Raw genomic sequence first — 24,091 nt, 5'->3', positions numbered from 1 at the left:
GTTGCTACAGATGCTGGTTCAATACCTGTGCCCGCTGTAACAGGGAGACCCATGAGGCGATGGTGGGCTTTTGGTTTCTCTCCCTCTAAAAACATGAGTCTCACTAGTGTTGAGTAATGTGCTGTTAAAAGTGGTGTAGGTCTTGTGTATTTTTAATGTGTATGCAGCATTTGTGTGTTGGAGTCACTTTTAATTCTTAATTGATCTACCATTTCTATCATAGGCCACTGTAATCGATGGGGGCTCAGGGCGTTACCATGATGAAGGTGCACATGGATCACATTCAAACTTTGAAGACTGAGATCGAGTCATTGAAGGCAGACCAGCAGAAAGAAAAACATTATCTGAGGGCAGAGATATGGGCGACAGCTGATGCATTGGTCCAGAGCCAGGCGGCATTGCCGGAGAGTCACACGTCATTGGTGGAGAGTCAGGTGGAGAATGACGTGTTGAACAGGGCAAGGAATGAGATGTTGTCACAATCCATGCCAGGCACACCTGTGAGCTCTGGAACTCGACCTCCAATAGGCAGAGTCAACATACCTGGCGGGTTCGTCAGGTCGTCGGTTCACCCTGATATTTCCATTCCTCTTCTGACAACAGAACTTGACCAACTGCTCACCAGGCACAGAAAGGACCATCCGGACCATTATGCTGTTCTGCTATTCCAAGGATGTGTACTTGTCAGACTGCACAGTAGCCTAATAAACAAATGCAGGCGGCTTCTATCTTCAAAATGCTTTAAATGCTTTATTATCCAAATGTTTAAAATGTGTGCAGGCGACCTCATGCAACCGCAAAAATGTTGGTTAAAGCGTATACTGTACAATACTGTATTTCTTCATCAGCATCTATATGCTTTCGTAAATAAATAATTATAAAAATACTTTTTCAAAATGCAGATGAATCCATAACGAATTACTTTGGGAATAAATATCAATGAATGGCAGAAATAATGGAACAAAGTAGCCTAATGAAGGTAAACAAATTGTTGCTTAATGGAAAATACTCTTCAAAATGTATGGAAGAGACAGCATTCAGAGGTCAAGACAGCGCTGCTCTGAGACAAGCACGGGGACTGGTCTTGATAAATCAATAAGATTTTTATTTTCACTGAATCTCCATTTGGGTATTGGTTAATCTAATGTTAGATGATGGAAATGTTAGGATTATTTTGCTTTTACTGTAGTACTGTAGCCTACTCCCGACGAGTCATGATTTACAGCGCCATTATGGGCTATTAGCAGGATACTTTGTGCAAGGCAATTGATCAGCTTTAAAACTTTGAGTGACGCTACGGTTTAAGACACTGCATCGTAGTGCAAACTGTGTTGCTACAGATGCTGGTTCGATACCCGTGCCGGCCGTAACCGGGAGACCCATGAATCGACGGTGGGCTCTCTCACTCTCAAAACAGAAATAAATACTTTGAAATAACAAACTGGCTTTATTTACAAATTAGTAACAATGTCTCACCCCATGTTCAAGAATGGCCATTTTCTCGCTCACTTTAGGTTATTTGAAAACAAAATAATCTCCAATATTGTTATTTTTAAAACAAAGAAACTATTATTATTATTATTAATTAATTTATAATTATATAAAAACCCCTTAGATATTCTCACAGATCAGATTTGCCCTAACAAAAGATGCCACTTAGATATTAATTTAGAATCCTCCAATCCTCTAAATCTAATAATTGGCTGAGAGTCACGTCATTTAAAAATAAAAATAAATGATATACTGTAGGTTCTACTGTAGACGACATGAGTCTCACTAGTGTTGAGTAATGTGCTGTTAAAAGTGGTGTAGGTCTATTTAAAAATCTTATTGAAGTTAGAAGCAATAGGTTTAAAGCAATCGCCTACCCACTGTGGTCAACTATTTCAGCACCGTTTTGTGCTGCTCTGAGACAAGCATGGGGACAGGTCTTGATAAATCAATGAGATTTTAATTTCACTGAATCTCAGATACATTTCTTAAAAACAATCCCTTATACTATGTCCCTACAAAAAAAGGTTTAAAATTCTCCAGAACAGCCAATATTGAAGGCTATCAAATTCTTCTCAAAGATGCCCTCTGGTGGTCAAACTAGCACTAATGGTAACAATTGCTTACAATGAAATAACATGCCATAGAACTCTGCTGCAGCCCGCAAGGTGTGCTGCAGTATGACGCAACTTTTAAAGGAAGAACCACTGTAGAACACAGAAATTGGTCAATAGAAAAGCACCAACATAAAATGTTCCATCACACATCATTGCACAATGCACACATGTTCGGCTACACATCTCGTAGCTATAAAAATAAATAAAGAGAGTCGCATACTCTATATATAAACTTCCAGTAAATTATTGGGTAAAACACTAACGTTTCTGCATCACAGTGCTTGAACCAGGTTATATAAACAACCAGTGCAATTAGTGCAACCAATGACAATATTGAGGGGTGTGTCAAAATTGGGGCAGCAGCGTAGCCTAGTGGTTAGAGCGTTGGACTAGTAACTGAAAGGTTGCAAGATCAAACTGACAATGTACAAATCTGTCATTCTGCCCCTGAACAAGGCAGTTAACCCACTGTTCCTAGGCTGTCATTGAAAATAAGAATTTGTTCTTAACTGACTTACCTAGTAAAAAAAATGAAATTAATAGGTTGTTCAGAATGAATTGTGTGAAACTGTTAAAAGACAATAGTTTACAGCATGTTGAATATACTAGGATATTGTTATCAAATGGCAACATCATTTGATAGATCATTTCATTTCAGCTATGCGTTGTTTTAATTGTCTTGTCATTTATCCTGTGTAGGCGTTCCCACATGGGCAGGTGATGATATTGATTACTCCCTTTGTCTTGCATGAAGCATCATTTTAAACGTTGCTGGTTTGTATCTATTGCAAAGACATTGGCAACTTTGTATTTGTAGTCAACTTTGTTCTGAGGTGATTCGTCAGAGCGAGATGGATAAACCATGTGATTGATTCTATGTTTGGCAGAGCTCTTCTGTGTATAAAGCGACAAGGGAGGGCAAAAAAACGAAGCATCAAACGATGCACTTAGCTGTTCTACGGGTGGTCTGAGGCAGGCATTAGATTACGTGCCTTTTCAATTCAAATCATATCCAATGTATTGGTCGCATACACACATATTGTATATGATGGTGTGTATAGACATTATGGACAATATATGAATCGAAAAGATGTTTACAGCAGCAGTTATATAAGATGAGCCTTGACTAGAATGCAGTATATACATATGAAGTGCGTAAAACAGTATGTAAAGATTATTAAAGTGACCAGTGTTCAATGACTATGTACATAGGACAGCAGTCTCTAAGGTGCAGGGTTGAGCAACAGTGACTAAGTTCAGGGTAGGGGACTGGTCGGAGGCCAGCTAGTGGTGACTATTTAACAGTTTGATGGCCTGGAGATAGAAGCTGTTTTTCAGTCTCTCGGTCCAAGCTTTGATGCACCTGTACTGTCTCTGCCTTCTAGATGGTAGTGGGGTGAACAGGCAGTGGCTCAGGTCCTTGATACTCTTCTTGGCCTTCCTGTGACACCGGGTGCTGTATACTGTATGCCCTGGTGGGCAGGAAGTGTGCCCCCGGTGATGCGTTGGGCTGACCGCACCCCCCTCTGGAGAGCCCTATGGTTGAGGAATGTGCAATTGCTGTACCAAGCGGTGATACAGCCTGACAAGATGCTCTCAACGGTGCATCTGTAGAAGTTCGTGAGGGTCTGAGGGGCCAAGCGCTGTTGCGCTTTCTTCACCACACTGTCTGTGTGGATGGACCATTTCAGATTGTCAGGGATGTGCATGCCGAGGAACATGAAGCTTTTCAACCTCTTCACTAAGGCCTCATTGATGTGGATGGGGGTGTGCTCTCTATGCTGAGTACAGGAGGGAGCTGAGCACATACCCTTGTGGGGCTCCTGTGTTGAGGATCAGTGTGGCAGAGGTGTTGTTGCTTAACTTCACCACATGGGGTCAGCAAGTCCAGGACCCAGTTGCACAGGGCGGGTTTCAGACCCAGAGCCCCAAGCTTAGTGATGAGCTTGGAGGGCATTATGGCATAGAAGCCTGAGTTGTAGTCGATGAACAGCATTCTTACACAGGTATTCTTCTTGTCCAGATGGAATAGGGCAGTGTGCAGTGCGATGGTGATCGCATTATCCATGGATCTTTTGGGGCGGTATGCAAAATGTAGTTAGTGTAGGGGAGGGTTCTTTTGAGTCGTGACCCACCATCAGGGTTGAGTGGTAAAAAAACATTCAGACCAAAGAATCAGTAAAAAAGGTTATCTTGGCAGCGAAGAGACATTTTTGCAGTTTCAAAGCTAGTCTCCTGCAATTCCACACATCCTGCCATGGAGCTGAAAGAAAGTTTAAAAATGTTAAAGCCAATTTTCTGCAATTCTCTACATTTTGCCTTGGGGTAGAGAACATTTGGCAGTTTTCTACGCATTTTGACATGGCTAATGCTGTGTTATTCTCAAACATTTTAGCAAAATCAATGGGGGCCTATTGTCTAGCTTTTATTGTGTTGATTGTAAATTCTGAAAAATTATGGGCTGTTATTGGAAAATGCCCATAATATAAAAAAATATATATACAAAATGTTTCTGTCCCCCAAATGTATCCCCCCCACCCCACTGGTCTAGGGTGTTGGGTAAGGTGATGTGATCCTTAACTAGCCTTTCAAAGCACTTCATGAAAACTCTTACCTTATTGGACTAGTAACCGAAAGGTTGCAAGATCGAATCCTGAGCTGACAAGGTAAAAATCGGTCATTCTGCCCCTGAACAAGGCAGTTAACCCACTGTTCCTAGGTCATCATTGAAAATAAGAATTTGTTCTTAACTGACTTGCCTAGTTAAATAAAGGTATATAGGTGTATAGGTGTGTGTGTGTATATATATATATATAACATCACCTCCACCTTACCCAACACCCTAGACCTGCACATATATAAATGTGGTGGTCAAGAAGTGGTCTTGTGATGAAGAAAAGTGCAGAAAGGGTGAAGCGGAAGATTCCCGGGGCCTATGATGCCCGCCGTCTGGTGCCACACAGACCCCGGTGGAGAGCGTGGTGAAACTGCACAGAGTGATAAGATAATGAATGAAATTTACTTCAGTAAGGTTGGCTTTGTAGCGGTCATGGTTATCAACTGTACCGTAGGAATGGAACTTAAGTCACAGAAAATAGATGTTGTGGTGACAGCTGCAGAGAAGTACTTGTTATTACAACATTTAATCTAAGATTTTTTTATAACAAAACCAAGCTAGACAACAGTCTGTCATTTCAAATGGGAACAAATGATCCATAGGGGGCAGAACAAGCAAGGAGGTGGGCAGAGCCAAGCACGAGCTAGCGGGATCCTATTGGCGCGTTGTAGCACTATTTGCATATTTCCGTTGGGGATGCCTTCTCGTGAAGAGAGCGTGTGCAATAAGTCAATTCGCCTTTGCACTCCTGAACAACAACACTTTTTAATACTTTGGCAAAGGGTAAAGTCTACAAAAAATGTGTCCACTCTATTCATAACAGATTGCAGTTTTGGGAACAGAAAACTGTATTGAAATCAAATGTTTAGTTGATGAGTAAATTACCAGAATGTCGGCCAAAATCCATCTTGTTCTGTCTCCCACTGCCGGCCACTGCTTCACATTTATACAGCCGTGTCATTGTACAGCCGTCTCATTGTACAGCTGTCTCATTGTTCTCTGTGATTTAACTGCAGAAGAGCCACAGGGGGTATTGAATGGTAGTGTCCTGTCCTCCCAGGCCAGTGGTCTGTGCAGTATCCTGTCCTCCCAGGCAAGTGGCCTGGTGTAGGATCAAATAGGGTCACAATAGTGGAATGGGATGGTGGGCTATTTAATCAGTGTAGGGTTAGTTGGTTGGGCATTCCACCTCCTTTTCCATTGTTGTAGCGCAAAGTATAATGGATTTTTACTCCAGTCCAGTTCGTGGCGGTAATGCAACATATTGGGATGCCAACCGCCGTTAAACCTCACCAAAGAAGAAGAAAATGCGCAACACAAACGTACATTTGCTACTGCTAGACAGGCTGACAGTTGGATTTTGAAGAAAGCATAGACTTTGAACAATAAGGTAAGAGTTTTCCAAATACCATACCTGATAATTATTGGAAATTAGACAACGGGTGGGTCTAATCATGAATGCTGATTGGTTAAAAGAGCATTCCAGACGGTGTCTATTCCACAAGTTACCAATAAATCGATGACGTTAAAATGCCTCATCGTCAACCCTGACAGGCAAATTATAAACTTCTTCTCCACTATAAAAATCATCTAGACATTATCTCACTATTTTAGAATAACATGTAGTTTTCATCTGAGGAGATTTGTATAAACTTCTCAGGCCTAACACCCGTGCCAGTATCCTACAAGCAACGGTCTATTTGGCATTATGACTTATTTGTTATAGAAAGTGTACGCAAACACGGTAGGTAACTGATCCAGCTAACGTTAGCTAATTAGCCAGGCTAGATATCTCGCAGGTTCCATCCAGTACCAGCTAACGGGTGGGTGTAATTTGTGGAACGTTCCAACAGAAAACTGTTCCAAAAACTTCATAAATAACAAGGATGTTAACAAACGCATAACCCGTTCATCCGTTTAGGTGGGGAACTTTACACTACAGAACAAGCAAACCAACCAATCCAGGAAATCGTGTGTTGCTGTTTGTTACTGGAAAGAAGACGTCATGCAGCCCTCAAAAGACATCTGTTGGTCCTTGACAATAGGGATGGTACAACTTGCCTTCATGGTTCTTCCTGTTCAAGGTATGGTCAACTAGAATCAGTTATATTTCTATGCAACTCACCCTGTCTACAGTCAGTGGTTTGAAGCTTATAGTCTATGGTTTAAAGGTTTTGACTCCTGCATTTGGCTGCCTTGGTCAATAACATGAACTCTTTCTTCCACATCTTTCAGCTCAAGAATGCTCCAAACCCATAGGAAAACCCAACATGGTTTTGACAGACGCCTCCATCACCAAAGAGACATTTGGAGATGGAACAAGAGCAACTTTTGAGTGTACAACTGGATATGTCAGTGCAGGAGGATCTCGATCAGTCACCTGTACTGCTGGCGTGTGGAGTGAAGTGAAACTGACATGCAAAAGTAATTCCAATAATTGTATTTATTATTGTGGTAAAAAGTTTATATATTCATTGACCATCCAGAAAACTCTGAAATACTAGCCTAAGCCTAGCCTGGAATCCGGACCCGTTTTATGCAACAAATTCCACTCCTTGCCGCTCCATGTCGTATGCCAATATGTTTGGCATATGACATGGAGTGGCATGTTAGCACAAAACAAGTCTATTCCAAGCTAGCCTACATTTCCTCTGTACATGAGTCTGACTAATTTTATTCATGGTTTTCAGAAAGGTCATGTGGCAACCCAGGAGAAGTGAAGAACGGCATATATATTCTCGATGAAGGCACTGAGTTCGGTGCCAAAGCTGCTGTTACCTGTGACACTGGGTCAGTGCAAGGCTATTTGCCTCCCCTCGCTCTCTCTTGTGCGTGCGCGCTCTCACTCTTTTTAATAGGGCTCAACTGAGTACTTTAATATGTCAGCTGTCATGTTTCACAAAGTTGACAATTTGCAGGCCAAATCTCAAACTTTTCCTCACTAAAAGCTAAAGGAAATGTTTGTAAAGCTTATGATAGCATGATCAGTGAACAGTATGTTGTAACCCCTTGCTATCCCAAAACCAATGGTCCAAATACTCTCGTATTGTGTAATCTTTCTCAGCTATATGCTTGTGGGCAGCGGTGTAAGGAACTGTTTGGTCGGAGGCTGGGATGGCCGAGTTCCTGTATGTCAAGGTTAGTCAGGTGAAAATAACAGTAACTTTAACAGTTCTATGCTTGTGCCTAGATCAAAACTGTTTATAACTGCTGTTGTGTTCTACTCTGCAGTGGTGAAGTGTGGAAAGCCCCCCACCATTGTCAACGGTGGACCTGTTATCCCATCTGAAGAAGAGTACGAATATAAAAGTGTTGTGGGATATAGCTGTGAGAAGGAATTCACTCTGGTTGGAGCTAAATCCATAGTCTGTGAAAAGGACGGAGAATTCCAGCCAGCTCCACCTGAGTGTAAAAGTATGTTGAAAGCTTGCCTTTTTACCCCCTTCTGTTTTAAAGTCATAATTATGGTTGTTGACAAAACATAGAACTGTTTGTATGAACTGTTCACACTGATAAGATACTTTTGAAAACTAGATTACTTCTTGGATTATTTGACTTCAGAAAGGATTCAACACTTTTCTGTTTTCTCAATGACATTCAATTCAGCTTTGAAAAACGGAGCAGGTTTTAAGTTTGTTCCACCTGAGCGAGTCTGACCACAAGTCAGAGACCACTATGATGACACCCCAAATGCGTTTGATGGATCCTTTGTCTACTTCTAATGCCTCTTAAGGGGAAAGCAATCAGATTACATTACTCCACCACACAATCATGAGCAAGGTCAGGGTCCAGATGACCTCATTTAAACATTTTTTTTTTAATTACAAAAATATCACTATCTAGCCTGATAAAAAATAACATAAGCAGAGATGTGCGTGAGACATTTAAGTGATAATGCCCGAGAAGCCGGTGTTTGGAGTGTTGGCACGGATTTTGTTCGTTTTCGTCGAGTGCCGGCAAACTGTGCCAAAATATCCTCCAAACACCAGTGTCGAGGACATTATCACTTTTATACAACAAGTTACCAACATATTCAAATAATGATTGACATATTTTCATTAAAAATGTTATTTTTATTAATTTATTCATACTATTTCATCTTTCCACAAGATATATTCCTGACACAAATGTAGGATTGCTAGAGACGCAACCGAGTCATTCAGTCTTTTGTTCTGTATCTATGAACGCGACCCAGTCGTTCGTTCTAAATGCCATACTGGCTGGCAAATGGTCTTATCCCTTGCTTGCTAGCTAGCCAACTACGGCTAACTTAGTCGCGTCAAAGTGGAGCCAGAATAACAGCAAAGTAGCTGCATTTGTTTAAGCTGTTTTCTAGTTAGCTTTATTTGGATACATCTATAACAATCAGCTTGTCAGGAAACTGAAGAAAGACAATCCATGACATTAATTTGAGGTGATTTTAATAAACAAAACCATACTCTTTGTTATCCACCACAGCTGACATAGCTATTGCTACTTATTTTATGTCGCATTTATCTGTACATTCACCTGGATTGTGCGTTGGTTGAAATATCTGTCGGAGTCTGTGCTACTACTTCTGCTGCCTTGGGTGTTGATGGTGCTGCAGTGTTCTCTTTGTTTTCGGCCAGGATGTTGCTCCAGTGTTTTCTGTCTGTCGGTGAGGGACGCCAGTAGCTATGGAGCAAACCTTCGCACTGATGCCCACTCACTGACATAATCTCCCTCGCTTCTAAACCAGCATTGGCTAGTTTCTGGACTGTCGTGGTCCTGATGCTGTGATTTGTGTATGTAGTTGTTCCCTGCAGACCTTGGGTAGAAGTGCTGCCAGATAGTTCACGCCCATCGGCTCTGACATGTACCAGATCGAGTCCCCGATACACCCTCCTCTCCTTGGGTGGAGATAAAATGCAAGGGCGTTATCCAGGCATTTCGATAGATATTTCTCCAGTGATGCCACCGGGCATAGTGGGTTCCCTGGCTGCTCGAACACGAATGCCCTCTTGGACTCCCAGCCCCTCTCCCTTGGGTCCAGATGATTGTTTGTGGCCTCATTATATGCGAGAGTGGCGTATCTGAGAGAGAGAGAATGCGTTATTGTTTTCCAGTAGCCTAATTACGAGTGCAACTTAGAATTAACCCAAACAGACTATGAACAACACCTTAGAACGTTCTCATCTGTTTTCACGAGGAATGAGTTGGGCTTTAGTTGTCTGTTTTCCTCTTCGACCCAGATGTAACTGGAGGTCGAACCACACTTTTTGGACCAAACCCCTTGATGTACCGGGATTCAGAGCCTGGGAGTTTTGGAGCAGGGCCATGTCCTTATCGGTGTTTTCAGGGTAGCTGTTTGTGATATTTTCCTTGCTGCCTTAGCTGTTTGATGTTGCCCAGAAATACATGGTTAAAAGTGGTAAATTCAGTGTCCTTCATAAGGCACCAGCTGCGACCGATGGGTGGGTCATTTAGAAGCCGGTTGAGCTCACTCCGGAGTGCCAGGTAGCTACTTATGCTGTACTGCTCCCCCTTCCCATTTCGTCCATTTCCATAAAACTTTCAGAGAAGGATGTTAAACTCTTCCTTCGTGACAGCTTTGAAGTCAACAACTTTTTTCTTCTCTGCTAGCCAGCCCTCGAAGCAACGCACAGCCCAGTTTGTATTCTTAACTGTGTTTTTTCGTTGCAGCTTTTCTCTAGGTCTATTCAATGCAGTATCCCCCAAATCTGCATGCCTGGGTATTATTGCCATCTCTTTTTCCGATTCATCCATAGTCTTGCTGACAGAAATGTTCCATCCATTTTAGTTTTGGCAACAAAGTTTCCATTTAGCCAGTCAACTGAAAAAAAGTTTTGTATGTTGCTATGACAACCAGCTCAAATAGCTGTCTGTCTCGTTCGGACACGTTCACTTTATATGGGACGATGGAGATCGCAATTCAATATTGAGAAGGTTGGAGAGCGAGACGGTAAGGTTTATACGTCTCTACTGTTGAAAACCAAATGCTAGTCTAAAAGAAATGGGAGATGATGTCTAGATGGTTTTTAAGTTTATAAATCAAATCTTATTCGTCACATGAACCGAATTCAACCTTACAGTGAAATGCTTACTTATGTCTTGTCTTTACTATCATTAAATGTGAAGACTGTTATTTTATCAATCAGTTTTCTATGTGTAATTATATTACGTGATTAATCTAATCAGAAACTTTAATCAACTAGGAAGTCAGGGCACCACGGGAAAATGTTTAGTCCTTATTTCCCGAATCGACTCTTCAGATATTTTCATATCTGATCGAGTACAGTCTTCTATTAATGATTATTCATCTTTACCTTCCATCAGTCTCATTCCAAACGTTATAAAATTCTTGGTTATGTGCACAAACCCTAGTATAAATTATGACTCAACGATATACAAATTGGCTTATTTATTTACTAACTAAATAATCACAGAAATACATACACACACAATTAGTTCATACATCGTGTTGCTACATGATACAAAGAAAAGTCCCTAGCGGGCGAAACCAATATGATGGCTTGGTAAACAAAGAAAAGGGGCAGTGTGGCAGTTCAAGAGCGGGAAACTCATAGAGGATTACTACTCATAGAAATTGCTAATACTTTACATGAACGATGACCGCTCATTCGAAAATAAATTGCAATTGACATATTTACAAGTATTTCTTTCTGTCTCTCTCTGTGGTCGCCGGTCCATCTGCTGGAGAGAGTCGACAAAAGTCTCTTATGTTTCCCCGAAAATTGGTCTGTCTTTTGTGTTTGTAGGTGGTTAGAATGGATACTTTAGAGTACCATTCATAAATGTTCTCATAAATAGATGCTTCGGCGGTTGTCAGTATTCTCGTTCTAGACTTGCGTCATTTTTAGCTGCAGACTAGTAATTATACATCTAAAATTTGCTCTTATTCTGTAGGAATCGATAGTCTCAGTTTAACCATTTCTAGCCGTGTAGCCAATGCTTCACATGGTGTAGTCTTGTCCTTTGGTAGAGTTGTAGTTTAAACCACTTCACACACCAGCATCACCTGGCATGTTTTAGTCTTAGAAATTCAACCATTTGCAACTTTAGCTAACACCGGGGTTTCCGTGGTCTGGTGTGAATTTCATCAGGAGTGGGTTTTATACATTTTAGTAGAAAAGTGTGGTTCCGTGACACCGACGTAATGTCTATGCTCACGTGGGCCATGATCTACACCCAGAAAGGGCCACGTCATGACTCTTACAAGCCCTTAACACATTTTTCTTAACTTTGTTGATTAAGTAGAAAAAGAAAAGTAACAAATAAACAGCAGCAGTAAAATAACAATAGCGAGGCTATATACAGGGGGTACCAGTACAAAGTCAATGTGTGGGGGCACCGGTTAGTCGAGGTAATTGAGATAATATGTACATGTAAGTAGAGTTAAAGTGACCATGCCAAGATAATAAACAGAGTAGCAGCAGCGTAAAGAGGGGTCTGGGTAGCCCTTTGATTAGCTGTTCAGGAGTCTTATGGCTTGGGGGTAGAAGCTGTTAAGAAGCCTCTTGGACCTAGACTTGGCGCTCCGGTACCGCTTGCCATGCGATAGCAGAGAGAACAGTCTATGACTAGGGTGGCTGGCATCTATGAACATTTTTAGGGCCTTCCTCTGACACCGCCTTGTATAGAGGTCCTGGATTGCAGGAAGCTTGGCCCCAGTGAAGTACTGACCGTACGCACTACCTTCTATTGTACCTTGCGGTTGGATGCCGAGCAGTTGCCATACCAGGCAGTGATGCAACCGGTCAGGATGCTCTCCATGGTGCAGCTGCAGAACCTTTTGAGGATCTGACGACCCATGCCAAAACCTTTCAGTCTCCTGAGGGGGAATAGGTTTTGTCGTGCCCTCTTCACGACCGTCTTGGTGTTCTTGGACCATGTTAGTTTTTTGGTGATGTGGACACCAAGAAACTTGAAGCTCTCAACCTGCTCCACTGCAGCCCTGTCGATGAGAATGGGGCCGTGCACGGTCCTCCTTTTCCTGTAGTCCACAATCATCTCCTTAGTCTTGATCACGTTGAGGGAGAAGAGGAGGTTGTCCTAGCACTACCTGGCCAGGTCTCTGACCACCTCCCTATAGGCTGTCTCATCGTTGTTGGTGATCAGGCCTACCACTCTTGTCATCAGCAAATGTGATGATGGTGTTGGAGTCGTGCCTGCCATGCAGTCATGAGTGAACAGGGAGTACGGAGGGGACTGAGCACGCACCCCTGAGGGGCCCCGTTTTGAGGATCAGCATGGCGGATGCCTTGTTACCTACCCTTACCACCTAGGGGCAGCCTGTCAGGAAGTCCAGGATCCAGTTGCAGAGGGAGGTGTTTAGTCCCAGGGTCTTTAGCTTAGTGATGAGCTTTGAGGGCCCTATGGTGTTGAACGCTGAGCTGTAGTCAATGAATAGCATTCTCACGTAGGTGTTCCTTTTGTCCAGGTGGGAAAGGGCAGTGTGGAGTGCAATAGAGATTTCGTCATCTGTGGATCTGTTGGGGCGGTATGCAAATTGCAGTGGGTCTAGGGTTTCTGGGATAATGGTTTTGTGAGCCATGATCAGACTTTCAAAGCACTTCATGGCTACAGACGTGAGTGCTACGGGTCGGTAGTCATTTATGCAGGTTACCTTAGTGTTCTTGGGCACAGGGACTATTGTGGTCTGCTTGAAACATGTTGGTATTACAGACTCCGTCAGGGACAAGTTGAAAATGTTAGTGAAGACACTTTTATTCCTTATTTAACCTTTATTTAACAATGCAAGTCGGTTAAGAACAAATTCTTATTTTCAATGACGGCCTACATTGGCCAAACCCGGACGAATTTGGGCAAATTGGGCGCCGCCCTAACTCAATCACGGCCGGTTGTGATACAGCCTGGATTAAAACCAGGGTGTCTGTAGTGATGCCTCAAGCACTGGGATGCAGTGTCTTAGACCGCTGCACCACTCGAGAGCAACTTGCCAGTTGGTCAGCGCATGCTCACAGTACATGTCCTGGTAATCCATCTGGCCCTGCAGCCTTGTGAATGTTGACCTCTTTAAAGGTCTTACTCGGAGAGAGTGATCACACAGTTGTCCGGAACAGCTGATGCTCTCATGCATCCTTCAGTGTTGCTTGTCTTGAAGCAAGTATAGAAGTAATTTGGCTTGTCTGGTAGGCTCGTGTCACTGGGCAGCTCGCGGCTGTGCTTCCCTTTTGTAGTCTGTAACAGTTTGCAAGCCCTGCCACTTCCGACGAGCATCGGAGCCGATGTAGTACCACGCAATCTTAGTCCTGCATTGACACTTTGCCTGTTTGATGGTTCGTCGCAGGGCATAGCAGGATTTCTTATAAGCTTCCGGGATAGAGGCCCGTTCATTGAAAGCGGCAGCTCTACCCTTTAGTTCAGTTCGGATGTTGCCTGTAATCCATGGCTTCTGGTTGGGGTATGTACGTACAGTCACTGTGGGGACGACGTCATCGATGCACTTATTGATGAAGCCAGTGAATGCCATCGGAAGAATCCCGGAACATATTATAGTCTGTGCTAGCAAAACAGTCCTTTATCTTAGCATCTGCTTCATCTGACCACTTCCTTATTGACTGAGTCACTGGTGCTTTAGTATTTGTTTGTAAGCAGGAATTAGGAGGATAGAATTTTGGTCGGATCTCCCTCGCCAAATGGAGGGCAAGGGAGAGCTTTGTACGTGTCTCAGTGTGTGGAGTAAAGGTGGTCTTTAGTTATAGGTGGTAAAGGTGGTGTATGTATAATATATATATGTATATAATGTATATAAAATCTCCATCCTCTGGTTGCACATTTAACATGCTGATAGAAATTAGGTAAAACAGATTTGAGTTTCCCTGCATTAAAGTCCCCAGCCACTAGGAGCGCCGTCTCTGGATGAGTGTTTTCCTGTTTGCTTATGGCCGTGTACAGCTCATTGAGTGCGGTCTTAGTGCCAGTATCGGTTTGTGGTGGTATGTAGACGGCTATGAAAAATACACAAACTCTCTTGGTAAATAGTGTGGTCTACAGCTTATGAGAGACTCTACCTCAGGTGAGAAAAACCTTGAGACTTCCTTAAATTTCGTGCACCGGCTGTTTACATATATACATGGACCGCCACCCCTTGTCTTACCAGAGGCCGCGGTTCTATCCTGCCGAAAAAGCTTAAAACCCACCTGCTGTATGTTATTCATGTCATCGTTCAGCCACGACTCGGTGAAACATAAGATATTACAGTTTTTAATGTCCCGTTGGTACGATATACGTGATCGTAGTTTGCCTATTTTATTATTGATTGATTGTACGTTGGCTAATGGGACCGATGGTAAAGGTAGATTACCCTCTCAGTGACGGATTCTAACAAGGCACCCGGATCTTCGTCCACGATACCTCTCTTTCTCCTGCGAATTACAGGGATAAGGGCCTTGTCTGAAGTAAATTGAAGAAAAAGTATTCCCCCAGTATGGGGTGTGTAATCACTGTCCTGATATCTAGAAGCTCTTTTCGGTCATAAGACACGGTGGCAGAAACATCATAAACAAAATAACTTACAAATAACACAAAAAAAACATACACAATAGCACAATTGGTTACGGGATCGTAAAACGGCATCTCCTTCCGCGCCATTATTTATACATTTCCTGGCAGGGTTGATGAAACAGTGGATTGCGCAGTGAAACGGGACATAGTAAATAGGCATTTCAACGTCATAGATTTAGCAGGTGGTATCTTGTGAAATACACAGGCTGGAATGCAGTTTTATCCAATCAGGATTAGACCCACCCGTTGTATAAACATACAACACAGGCTAATAGAGCAGTCTAAAACATGGTTTATGTGTACTCTGGGCCTATTCTAAAAACCATGATGCAACATTGAGCTCAGACGAAGTGTGTAACAAAAACTCTAGCTTATTTATTGAAGGCCTAGTTCCAGAATTCATAAATAAGTGGCTATAGCAAAATGGTGATAATATTGCCTTCAAATAGCCTTTAACTAATGAGAAACTTGGGCCCACCTTGTTCACAACAGTAGCTAATGAAATTGCTGTTTGTTTACATCTGCAGTGGTTTCATGTCCTGCTCCTGTTGTTGAGAATGGCGTTAGGATTGAAGGTCGTTTGCCCCCCTACAAGCACAAGTCTTATGTGACGTATAAGTGCAACGATGGATATGAGATGACGGGACAGGCCAGTCTGACATGTGAAATAGAAGGCTGGTCAGCTTCTATTCCCACATGCAAAGGTAAGGCTTGTTTCAGTGTGTTACTTAACATACTTTAGCCTATATTTTAACTTAGATATTTTGTGTGGCATTTGGTGGACCAGAAGACCAATATGTCAGCAAACAGTCTTTTTGAATTGACTATCTTATATAAACATATTGAGACTATTTTGATAACACACAATGGTAGGTGTGGTAGGCCTAGTCTTAATGCTAATCATTATTTTTCACCATATGCATGCCTGTGCATAGCAACCTCATGTAATTATTTTCCCTGAATGCATTAGTTTGGATTTGGTCATTTTGATTTCCATCTATTTCCTTCTAGTCCATTCCTTGCTACTCGCCTGCATGCTTTTTAGGGCTGACCCCAAGTATTCGACTGGTTGACTGTCTGGTCAATAATGGGCTGTCGGTCGACCAAGATTTAAAAAACATTTTTTAGTCGAGCAGTAAAATAAGTGTGTTTATTTATACGGCACACAAGACACCCATCTCAGTGAAGGAATCCATTGCAGAGGCCGCAGGGATGGCACAGTCCAAGAAGGGGAGTGTGGCTGCACAATGCACGTCTCCCTCCAGAATGCGCACTCTCTCTTCACCTCAAACAGCAAGCAAACAGTCTGTTTTTACATCCATTGAGAATGACAATAGTTCCTCAATGTATTTTAAATATCTTTCCAGCTCTCTCCCTTTTGATAACCACTCAGTGTGCAAGGGAAAAATGTTATGCTCTGATCCAGTGGAAATTTCATAAAATAGGCCTACCTGAATAATTCTTATCCCTTGCGCAAATTGGCTACAGCTGTGTCTGTCCTGAGCTCACTGGCACAGCAAACTCTGAGGGTCCCTAAATATTTTATACAATGTCAGTCTGGACCCAAGTTAATAGTTGATACAATGTTTCAAGTTTGTTACAGACCGGCCGTGCTTAGCCTATGTAATTTATAGGATATTTATTTTTAATCAGGATATTTTCTACCTGCAGGCTGCAATGTTTTTACGTAGTTGGCAAAAGATGTTACTTTTTAGGTTTGTAATTTTCATTTAGATTTGGATAGAATTTTGATTAATAACATGACAAAGATTGAGATACAAAGACGTTATTATAAATTAAATTAAACTGTTCCACGCAAAGTGTGCATATGAAAACCATAACTTGGCACGCAGATCAGTAGAAATTGTAAAATAAATTGGAATTCCACATGAGAAAGTTTGCAGACTCCTCGTGTAGCCTATTACTGGCAACTTCAGGAGCGTAACGGCAGAATTTCCGAAAGCCAGTAGGAGCGGAAGGAGGATGGTCGGACAGGTTACTTTTTTTCCCTTGTGGTTATCTTGATCTCTGGCTCCCTCTTAAGTCATGTGTGTTATTTCATCACCGTGAGTTTAAAGTAGAGGTCACCCGATTATGATTTTTCAATACCGATTGGAGGACCAAAAAAAGCCGATACTGATTAATCGGCCGATTTTAAAATAAATAAAAATATAAAAAGTTAAAAATAAAATACTACTTTAAAAAATATATATATAATTATGTAAAATTCTGGCAAATTAATTACGGTCTTTGTTAGGAAGAAATGATCTTCACACAGTTAACAACGAGCCTGGCGGCCCAAACTACTGCATATACCCTGATTCTGCTTGCACAGAACGCAGGAGAAGTGACACAATTTCCCTAGTTAAAAGAAATGAATGTTAGCAGGCAATATTAACTAAATATGCAGGTTTAAAAATATATACTTGTGTATTGATTTTAAGAAAGGCATTGATGTTTATGAACGACAGTTCTTTTTTTCGAGAATGTGCTTGTTAAATCACCCGTTTGGCGAAGTAGGCTGTGATTCAATGATAAATTAAAGGGACCCCATCGATTATATGCAACGCAGGACAAGCTAGTTAACTACACATGGTTGATGATATTACTAGTTTAACTAGTGATTATGTTAAGATTGATTGATTGTTTTTTTTTATAATATAAGTTCAATGCTAGCTAGCACCTTGGCTCCTTTCTGCACTCGCATAACAGGTAGTCAGCCTGCCACGCAGTCTCCTCGTGGAGTGCAATGTAATCGGCCATAATCCGTGTCTAAAAATGCCGGCCCTAATTAATCGGCCATTCGACCTCTAGTTTAAAGCCTCAGAAAATCTCAATGCATAAATAGTTGATTTTATTAACACACAAGGTGTGGTTATATATGTAAAAATACATGTTTTAAAATCAATTGGTTGAAAGAGAAGATTTTTATTTTATTTTTCCCCAGAACAGCCCTAATGCTTTTAGTAGCAAAGTTGGTTACTATTTAAAACAAACTGGTGTTCAAGTTCAACATTTGATCCATTCAAACAATCCCATGGTCTAGTGAGCTGCTTACCTTCCATTGAGGTCTGCTGACTTACACTTTATTAGTGATTGATTAGCCATCTTGTCCAAGACTATTTCTACTCCTCAGACCACACTGGCTGACTAAAGCATGTGAGGGATCACAACAGTAAAGTGCTGTGACAGACTAGACAAGAATAAGTACTAGCTTAATTGTATTGCATTCCTTTGTAGCCCTTCCGACTACAACAAAGCCCCCTACTAGGCGAAAATGTGTTTCCCAAAAACATTTTGAATGGTTATTACAGTGACCTGCAGTCATTTGGCTGGCCAATTATCAATTACATGACAGTCACAGCCCTACTAACACCTCAACTGACTTTATTAGCCTGAACTTTTATCCTTTATGGTAATAGAATAAGCCAGTGGTGTGTTTCTGGTGAGCCTTACAAATTACCTCCACACAAAGTTGCATGTCAATCTGGCTGAGGTGGAGAATCATCATTGGTACTGTGAAGTACACAGCCTAATATGCTCGCTAAATTCCCCTACTTATTTGTGTCCAAAGAGATCTGCTTGTCTAAACTTTAATTGACACTTGAATCAAATTTAGCCTGGCCAGCAACAAGTGGTAGTTTATTGTGGCTTTTCTCCTTCACCTGAAACAAAGGATTGATTGTGATCTGAATATACAGTGTGTAACAATGTACCTATCAAGTAGTCATGGGGGAAAAACAACCCATATCAAAAACATTTGAAGTAAACATCAATCTGTACTCACATAGGGCTGAACCTTACCTTGAGTTATGTTTCACATAGACTACCTCGAACACAGAAATAAAGTATTGGCTGTGTTTTAAATTGAACACGAGTTTGTTCACTGGCATGCGATGCCTCGAACACCACCTAATTCTTTCACTGCATTCTTTTGATTTATTTTATTTATCCAACATCAATAAGCTGTAATTGTTGGTGTTAAGTGTGTGTGTGTGATCCCTAATATCACCTCTTTTAGCAACAGATGGTCCACCTGATCCTGGTCCCACTAGTCCCCCAGCGGCCAACAGTAAGCTGCCTATTGATGTTTTACATGCTCTTTCCATGACATAGACTGACCAGGTGAAAGCTATGATCCCTTATTGATATCACTTGTTAAATCCAATTCAATCAGTGTAGATGAAGGGGAGGAGACGGGTTAAAGAAGGATTTTTAAGCCTTGAGACGAGTGAGACATGGATTGTGTATGTGTGCCATTCAGAGGGTGAATGGGCACGACAAAAAATGTAGGTACCTTTGAACAGGGAATGGTGCCAGGCGCACCGGTTTGTGTCAAGAACTGCAATGCTGCTGGGTTTTACATGCTCAATAGTTTAGTATGTATAAAGAATGGTCCACCACCCAAAGGACATCCAGCCAACTTGACACAACTGCGGGAAGCATTGGCGTCAACATGGGCCAGCATCCCTTTTAAAAAATAAAAAAACATTCTTATTTACAATGACAGCCTACACCGGACGACGCTGGGCCAATTGTGCCCGCCCTATGGGACTCCCAATCACGGCCGGATGTGACGCAGCCTAGATTCGAACCACTGCACTAAGATGCAGTGTCTTAGACCGCTGCGTCATTCGGGAGCCCCCGAGTGTGGAGTCTATGCCCTGATGAATTGAGGCTGTTCTGAGTGCAAATGGGGTGGGGGGGCAACTCAATGTGAATGTTTTGTACACTCCGTGTACATGTTGTTACAACAGTAAGCTGTCTTCCAGTTGTTATCTATTGGTGTTGAATATGATATCTTTGATGGTTCAAGCATTACTTAGGCTATTAAGTGATGATTTAATATTTACTGCAAATTCATGATGGCATATTCCTTCCCTCGTTTGTTTCTCTTACAGACCACACATGGAAAATAGTAGTGGGTGTTCTAGTTGGACTTGGTAAGTTGTAATAGAAGTTGTGTGGATAATGACAGTAACAGTCCAACATGGTGACCTGTTAAATACAACAAGAATTGTACTATATTCCATCTTATAAAGACGAACAGAATAAGCAGTATTTGTTTGGTTTTATGTTGAACATTTTCAAATCTAGTCATCATGCAACAATGTTTCTGTACCAATTTATTTTTTAACATACTCAGCAAAAAAAGAAGCGTCCTGACTGTCAACTGCGTTTTTTTTCAGCAATCTTAACATGTGTAAATATTTATATGAACATAAGATTCAACAACTGAGACATGAACTGAAGAACTTCCCCAGACATGTGACTAACAGAAATGGAATAATGTGTCCCTGAACAAAGGGGGGGTCAAAATCAAAAGTAACAGTCTGTATCTGGTGTGGCCACCAGCTGCTTTAAGTACTGCAGTGCATCTGCTCCTCATGGACTGTACCAGATTTGCCTGTTATTGCTGTGAGATGTTACCCCACTCTTCCACCAAGGCACCTGCAAGTTCCCGGACATTTCTGGGGGGAATGGCCCTAGCCCCCACTCTCCAATCCATCAGGTCCCAGACGTGCTCAATGGGATTGAAATCCGGGCTCTTCGCTGGCCATGGCAGAACACTGACATTCCTGTCTTGCAGGAAATCACACACAGAACGAGCAGTATGGCTGGTGGCATTGTCATGCTGGAGCGTCATGTCAGGATGAGCCTACAGGAAGGGTACCACATGAGGGAGGAGGATGTCTTCCCTATAACGCACAGCGTTGATTGCCTACAATGACAACAAGCTCAGTCCGATGATGCTGTGACACACCGCCCCAGACCACAACGGACCCTCCACCTCCAAATCGATCCCGCTCCAGAGTACAGGCCTCGGTGTAACGCTCATTCCTTCGACGATAAACGCGAATCCGACCATCACCCCTGGTGAGACAAAACCGTGACTCGTCAGTGAAGAGCACTTTTTGCCAGTCCTGTCTGGTCCAGCGACGGTGGGTTTGTGCCCATAGGCGACGTTGTTGCCGGTGATGTCTAGTGATGACCTGCCTTGCAACAGGCCTACAAGCCCTCAGTCCAGCCTCTCTCAGCCTATTGCGGACAGTCTGAGCACTGATGGAGGGATTGTGCGTTCCTGGTGTAACTCGGGCAGTTGTTGTTGCCATCCTGTACCTGTCCTGCTGGTGTGATTTTCGGATGTACCGATCCTGTGCAGGTGTTACACGTGGTCTGCCACTGCGAGGACGATCAGCTGTCCATCCTGTCTCCCTGTCTTAGGCGACTCACAGTACGTACATTGCAATTTTATTGCCCTGGCCACATCGGCAGTCCTCATGCCTCCTTGCAGCATGCATAAGGCATGTTCACGCAAATGAGCAGGGACCCTGGGCATCTTTCTTTTGGTGTTTTTCAGTCAGTAGAAAGGCCTCTTTAGTGTCATAAGTTTTCATAACTGAGACCTTAGTTGCCTACCGTCTGTAAGCTGTTAGTGTCTTAACGACCGTTCCACAGGTGCATGTTCATTAATTGTTTATGGTTCATTGAAAAAGCATGGGAAACAGTGTTTAAACCCTTTACAATGAAGATCTGAAGTTATTTGGATTTTTGCGAACTATCTTTGAAAGACAGGGTCCTGAAAAAGGGCAGTTTCTTTTTTTGCTGAGTTTATTTTTATTACCTTGGTAGTATTCTGTTCAAGCCTTACCTTGCAGGACAGACATTAAGTTAATTGTAATACTTTTGTTGTTACTGGCACACAAACCTATACCAATACCCCTTTCTTTTGACATCCCAACCAAGGAATGTTGTGGTTTTAAACTCTTTGCCAAGTAAAAATGTAACTACTTAATGTTAAACAAAATAATACCTAAAGGATTCAAACTTCTTTTTTCTTTCTAGGCGTTAGTTGTATTATAGGATTTATAATCTACAACTATACAGCACGGTAAGTCATTCTCATTTCGTTAACTAACATCCAATCAAGGCTTGTTTCTTGTCATGGCTCCTCCCTCTTTTCTTTGCGCTCACTAAAACAACTGTTACTCAGTTTCATGTTCTTTTGAGGTCTTACTGCTGTCATAACCACCTATGCCGTTTCAGCTTTATATTTGCGAAGCTTTCTGGTGTTTAACATCAATATACACACACCAGCCACAGTAGTGAAGCTGCAAAGTAAACGCAATGGCCATTTTGTCAAATCTTCTAGTGTTCTTAAACATTGAACTGGTTGGTGGGTCTGTCGTTGATGATGTCCAGAGGGGTTGTCACTCACGTGTTGGGCAAGGGTGACAGATTGTTGGGGCAATGGGTTTGGCCTAGCCTGGGATCCAGACTTGTTTTGTGCTAACATTCCACTCCTTACCACTCTGTCATATAACAAACAGTTTGCCATGACACATGGCAAGGAGTAGATTGTTAGCATAGAACAGGTCTGGGTTCCAGGCTAGGTTTGGCCTCCTGGTCATCCAGTGATGCAGTCAAATGCAGTCACAACCCCTCATTGCTCAACTTTTGGGTTACAGCTATTGATTTGGCTACCTAGGAAATGTACCCACTAATAACTCTGAAGGCAAATGTATCCCGTTTATGTTCACTCTTTTAGCAGGGAAGGTGTAGAAATAAATGTGAAATGTATTTCCGGGAGTTTTCTAACTGTATTTTTGGTATTTTATTTTTCAGTGCCAGGGCTTCTTATTTGCCTTAGTTTCCTCTTGCTTCGTTGATACGGAAGTCAAAGTGAACAGGCTGCTGTGATTTAATGTACTACTCTCCTGCTTATGAATGTAGCAGCCCCTCCCAAACACTGGGTTCATATCCTTTCAAAGGAAGCTCGATCACGTGATGTTTAGAAACCTCATGATGAAGAATGAATTGGTTCATTCCCATTTGGAAGCTTGTGCTTAATGAGTGGCCTAACCTGATTTATTCAATAACTATTCATGTTTCCCGTGTACTTCACAAATAACTATTTCTTTATCTGAGCCTGCTTTCTCATTGCTAACATTCTTAGTTAAAATTCTCTCATATGTATGGAAGCTGCCCTTTAGGGCAACCCTGCATCACAAAGCCAGTTTTGCCCGCTCTGAAATAAATGAAATCATATCCATTAAGATGCCCAGCAAGACTCACAGTTTAGATGCATAAAGTGCTGTCATTTCTAAACAGTAAAACAGATTTGTATGAAAATACCCTCAAATCAATGTGGCATTCTGTACTGTCGCCTCATGTCAAACATTTGATCTAAACTGCTGGAGTATAGAGCCTAATTAAGTTTTAGCTTCACTGACCAAATAAATACATCGGAGTGTGTTTGACGCAATGTCTTAATATAAGTCATGCCACCGAAGGTCAACATATTGGTTTGCTAGAGCAGGTTGCAGGTGTGTTGAAACGCTTATATCCTGGAGATCAAGAACAAAGATGGTTCAATGTGAATCAATTGCTTTCACCAAGTTTAGCTCTAATCATTGGCCTTAGACAAGTATTGTGATGTGAATTTGAAAAGCTTGGTTTTACAAGGAGACCATGCTTGAAACACTAGAGTATACTTTTGACTGTGTTTAGCTCTTTGAGGGATCAAGGACTCTGGCTCACAATCCAGCTTTGGAATCTTTATTTGAACTTATAGCCTATTTGTATAGTTCTACTGTAGATAAGCCAAGGAAAGATGTATTTTTAAAAAGAAGTAAAAACATTTTGTTTTAATAAAAAGGGGAAATAAATGCATGTAATGTTCCAATGTCTATTTCCAGAGATGAATCATGTTTGAGACTTTTTTCCCCTGTAAACTGTTTTTGAATCTGTCACATTGAATCTGTGAGATTCATTATGGCAACTGGCTGAAGCATATTGAGCAAATGTATTGGAGATCTGCTATTCAACCACTTCT

At 41.9% G+C, this 24,091-nt stretch overlaps 1 protein-coding gene across 2 annotated transcripts; it reads left to right on the top strand.

Moving 5' to 3' along the window:
* Nucleotides 1-5,907: 5,907 nt before the first annotated feature.
* Nucleotides 5,908-23,511, top strand: LOC106567155 (membrane cofactor protein). 2 transcript variants are annotated; one of them, XM_014136140.3, is made up of 11 exons: nt 5,908-6,115; nt 6,647-6,809; nt 6,961-7,149; nt 7,416-7,515; nt 7,790-7,863; nt 7,957-8,139; nt 15,783-15,959; nt 19,277-19,327; nt 20,157-20,198; nt 22,102-22,147; nt 22,882-23,511. In XM_014136140.3, the coding sequence occupies exons 2-11, from the start codon at nt 6,731-6,733 to the stop codon at nt 22,904-22,906; spliced, it is 966 nt and encodes a 321-aa protein (XP_013991615.1). In that variant the 5' UTR covers nt 5,908-6,115; nt 6,647-6,730; the 3' UTR covers nt 22,907-23,511. The 2 variants fall into 2 exon arrangements, with proteins under 2 accessions (XP_013991615.1, XP_082816196.1); XM_082960070.1 differs by lacking the exon at nt 5,908-6,115 and adding an exon at nt 6,451-6,469.
* The last annotated feature ends 580 nt before the right edge of the window (nt 23,512-24,091 follow it).

This window comes from Salmo salar, chromosome 13 (genome assembly GCF_965601325.2).
Source record: "Salmo salar chromosome 13, fSalSal1, whole genome shotgun sequence".
In the NCBI taxonomy this organism is placed as follows: Eukaryota; Metazoa; Chordata; class Actinopteri; order Salmoniformes; family Salmonidae; genus Salmo; species Salmo salar.
Note: the sequence above shows the minus strand (reverse complement) of the source record. Positions and strands in the feature narration are given on the sequence as shown.

Coding starts and splice junctions, on each gene's coding strand:
- LOC106567155 (XM_014136140.3), top strand. CDS start 6,731: ATGCAGCCCTCAAAAGACATCTGTTGGTCCTTGACAATAGGGATGGTA. Junction 7,516..7,789: donor GCTGTTACCTGTGACACTGG/GTCAGTGCAAGG, acceptor AATCTTTCTCAG/CTATATGCTTGTGGGCAGCG. Junction 8,140..15,782: donor AGCTCCACCTGAGTGTAAAA/GTATGTTGAAAG, acceptor TTACATCTGCAG/TGGTTTCATGTCCTGCTCCT.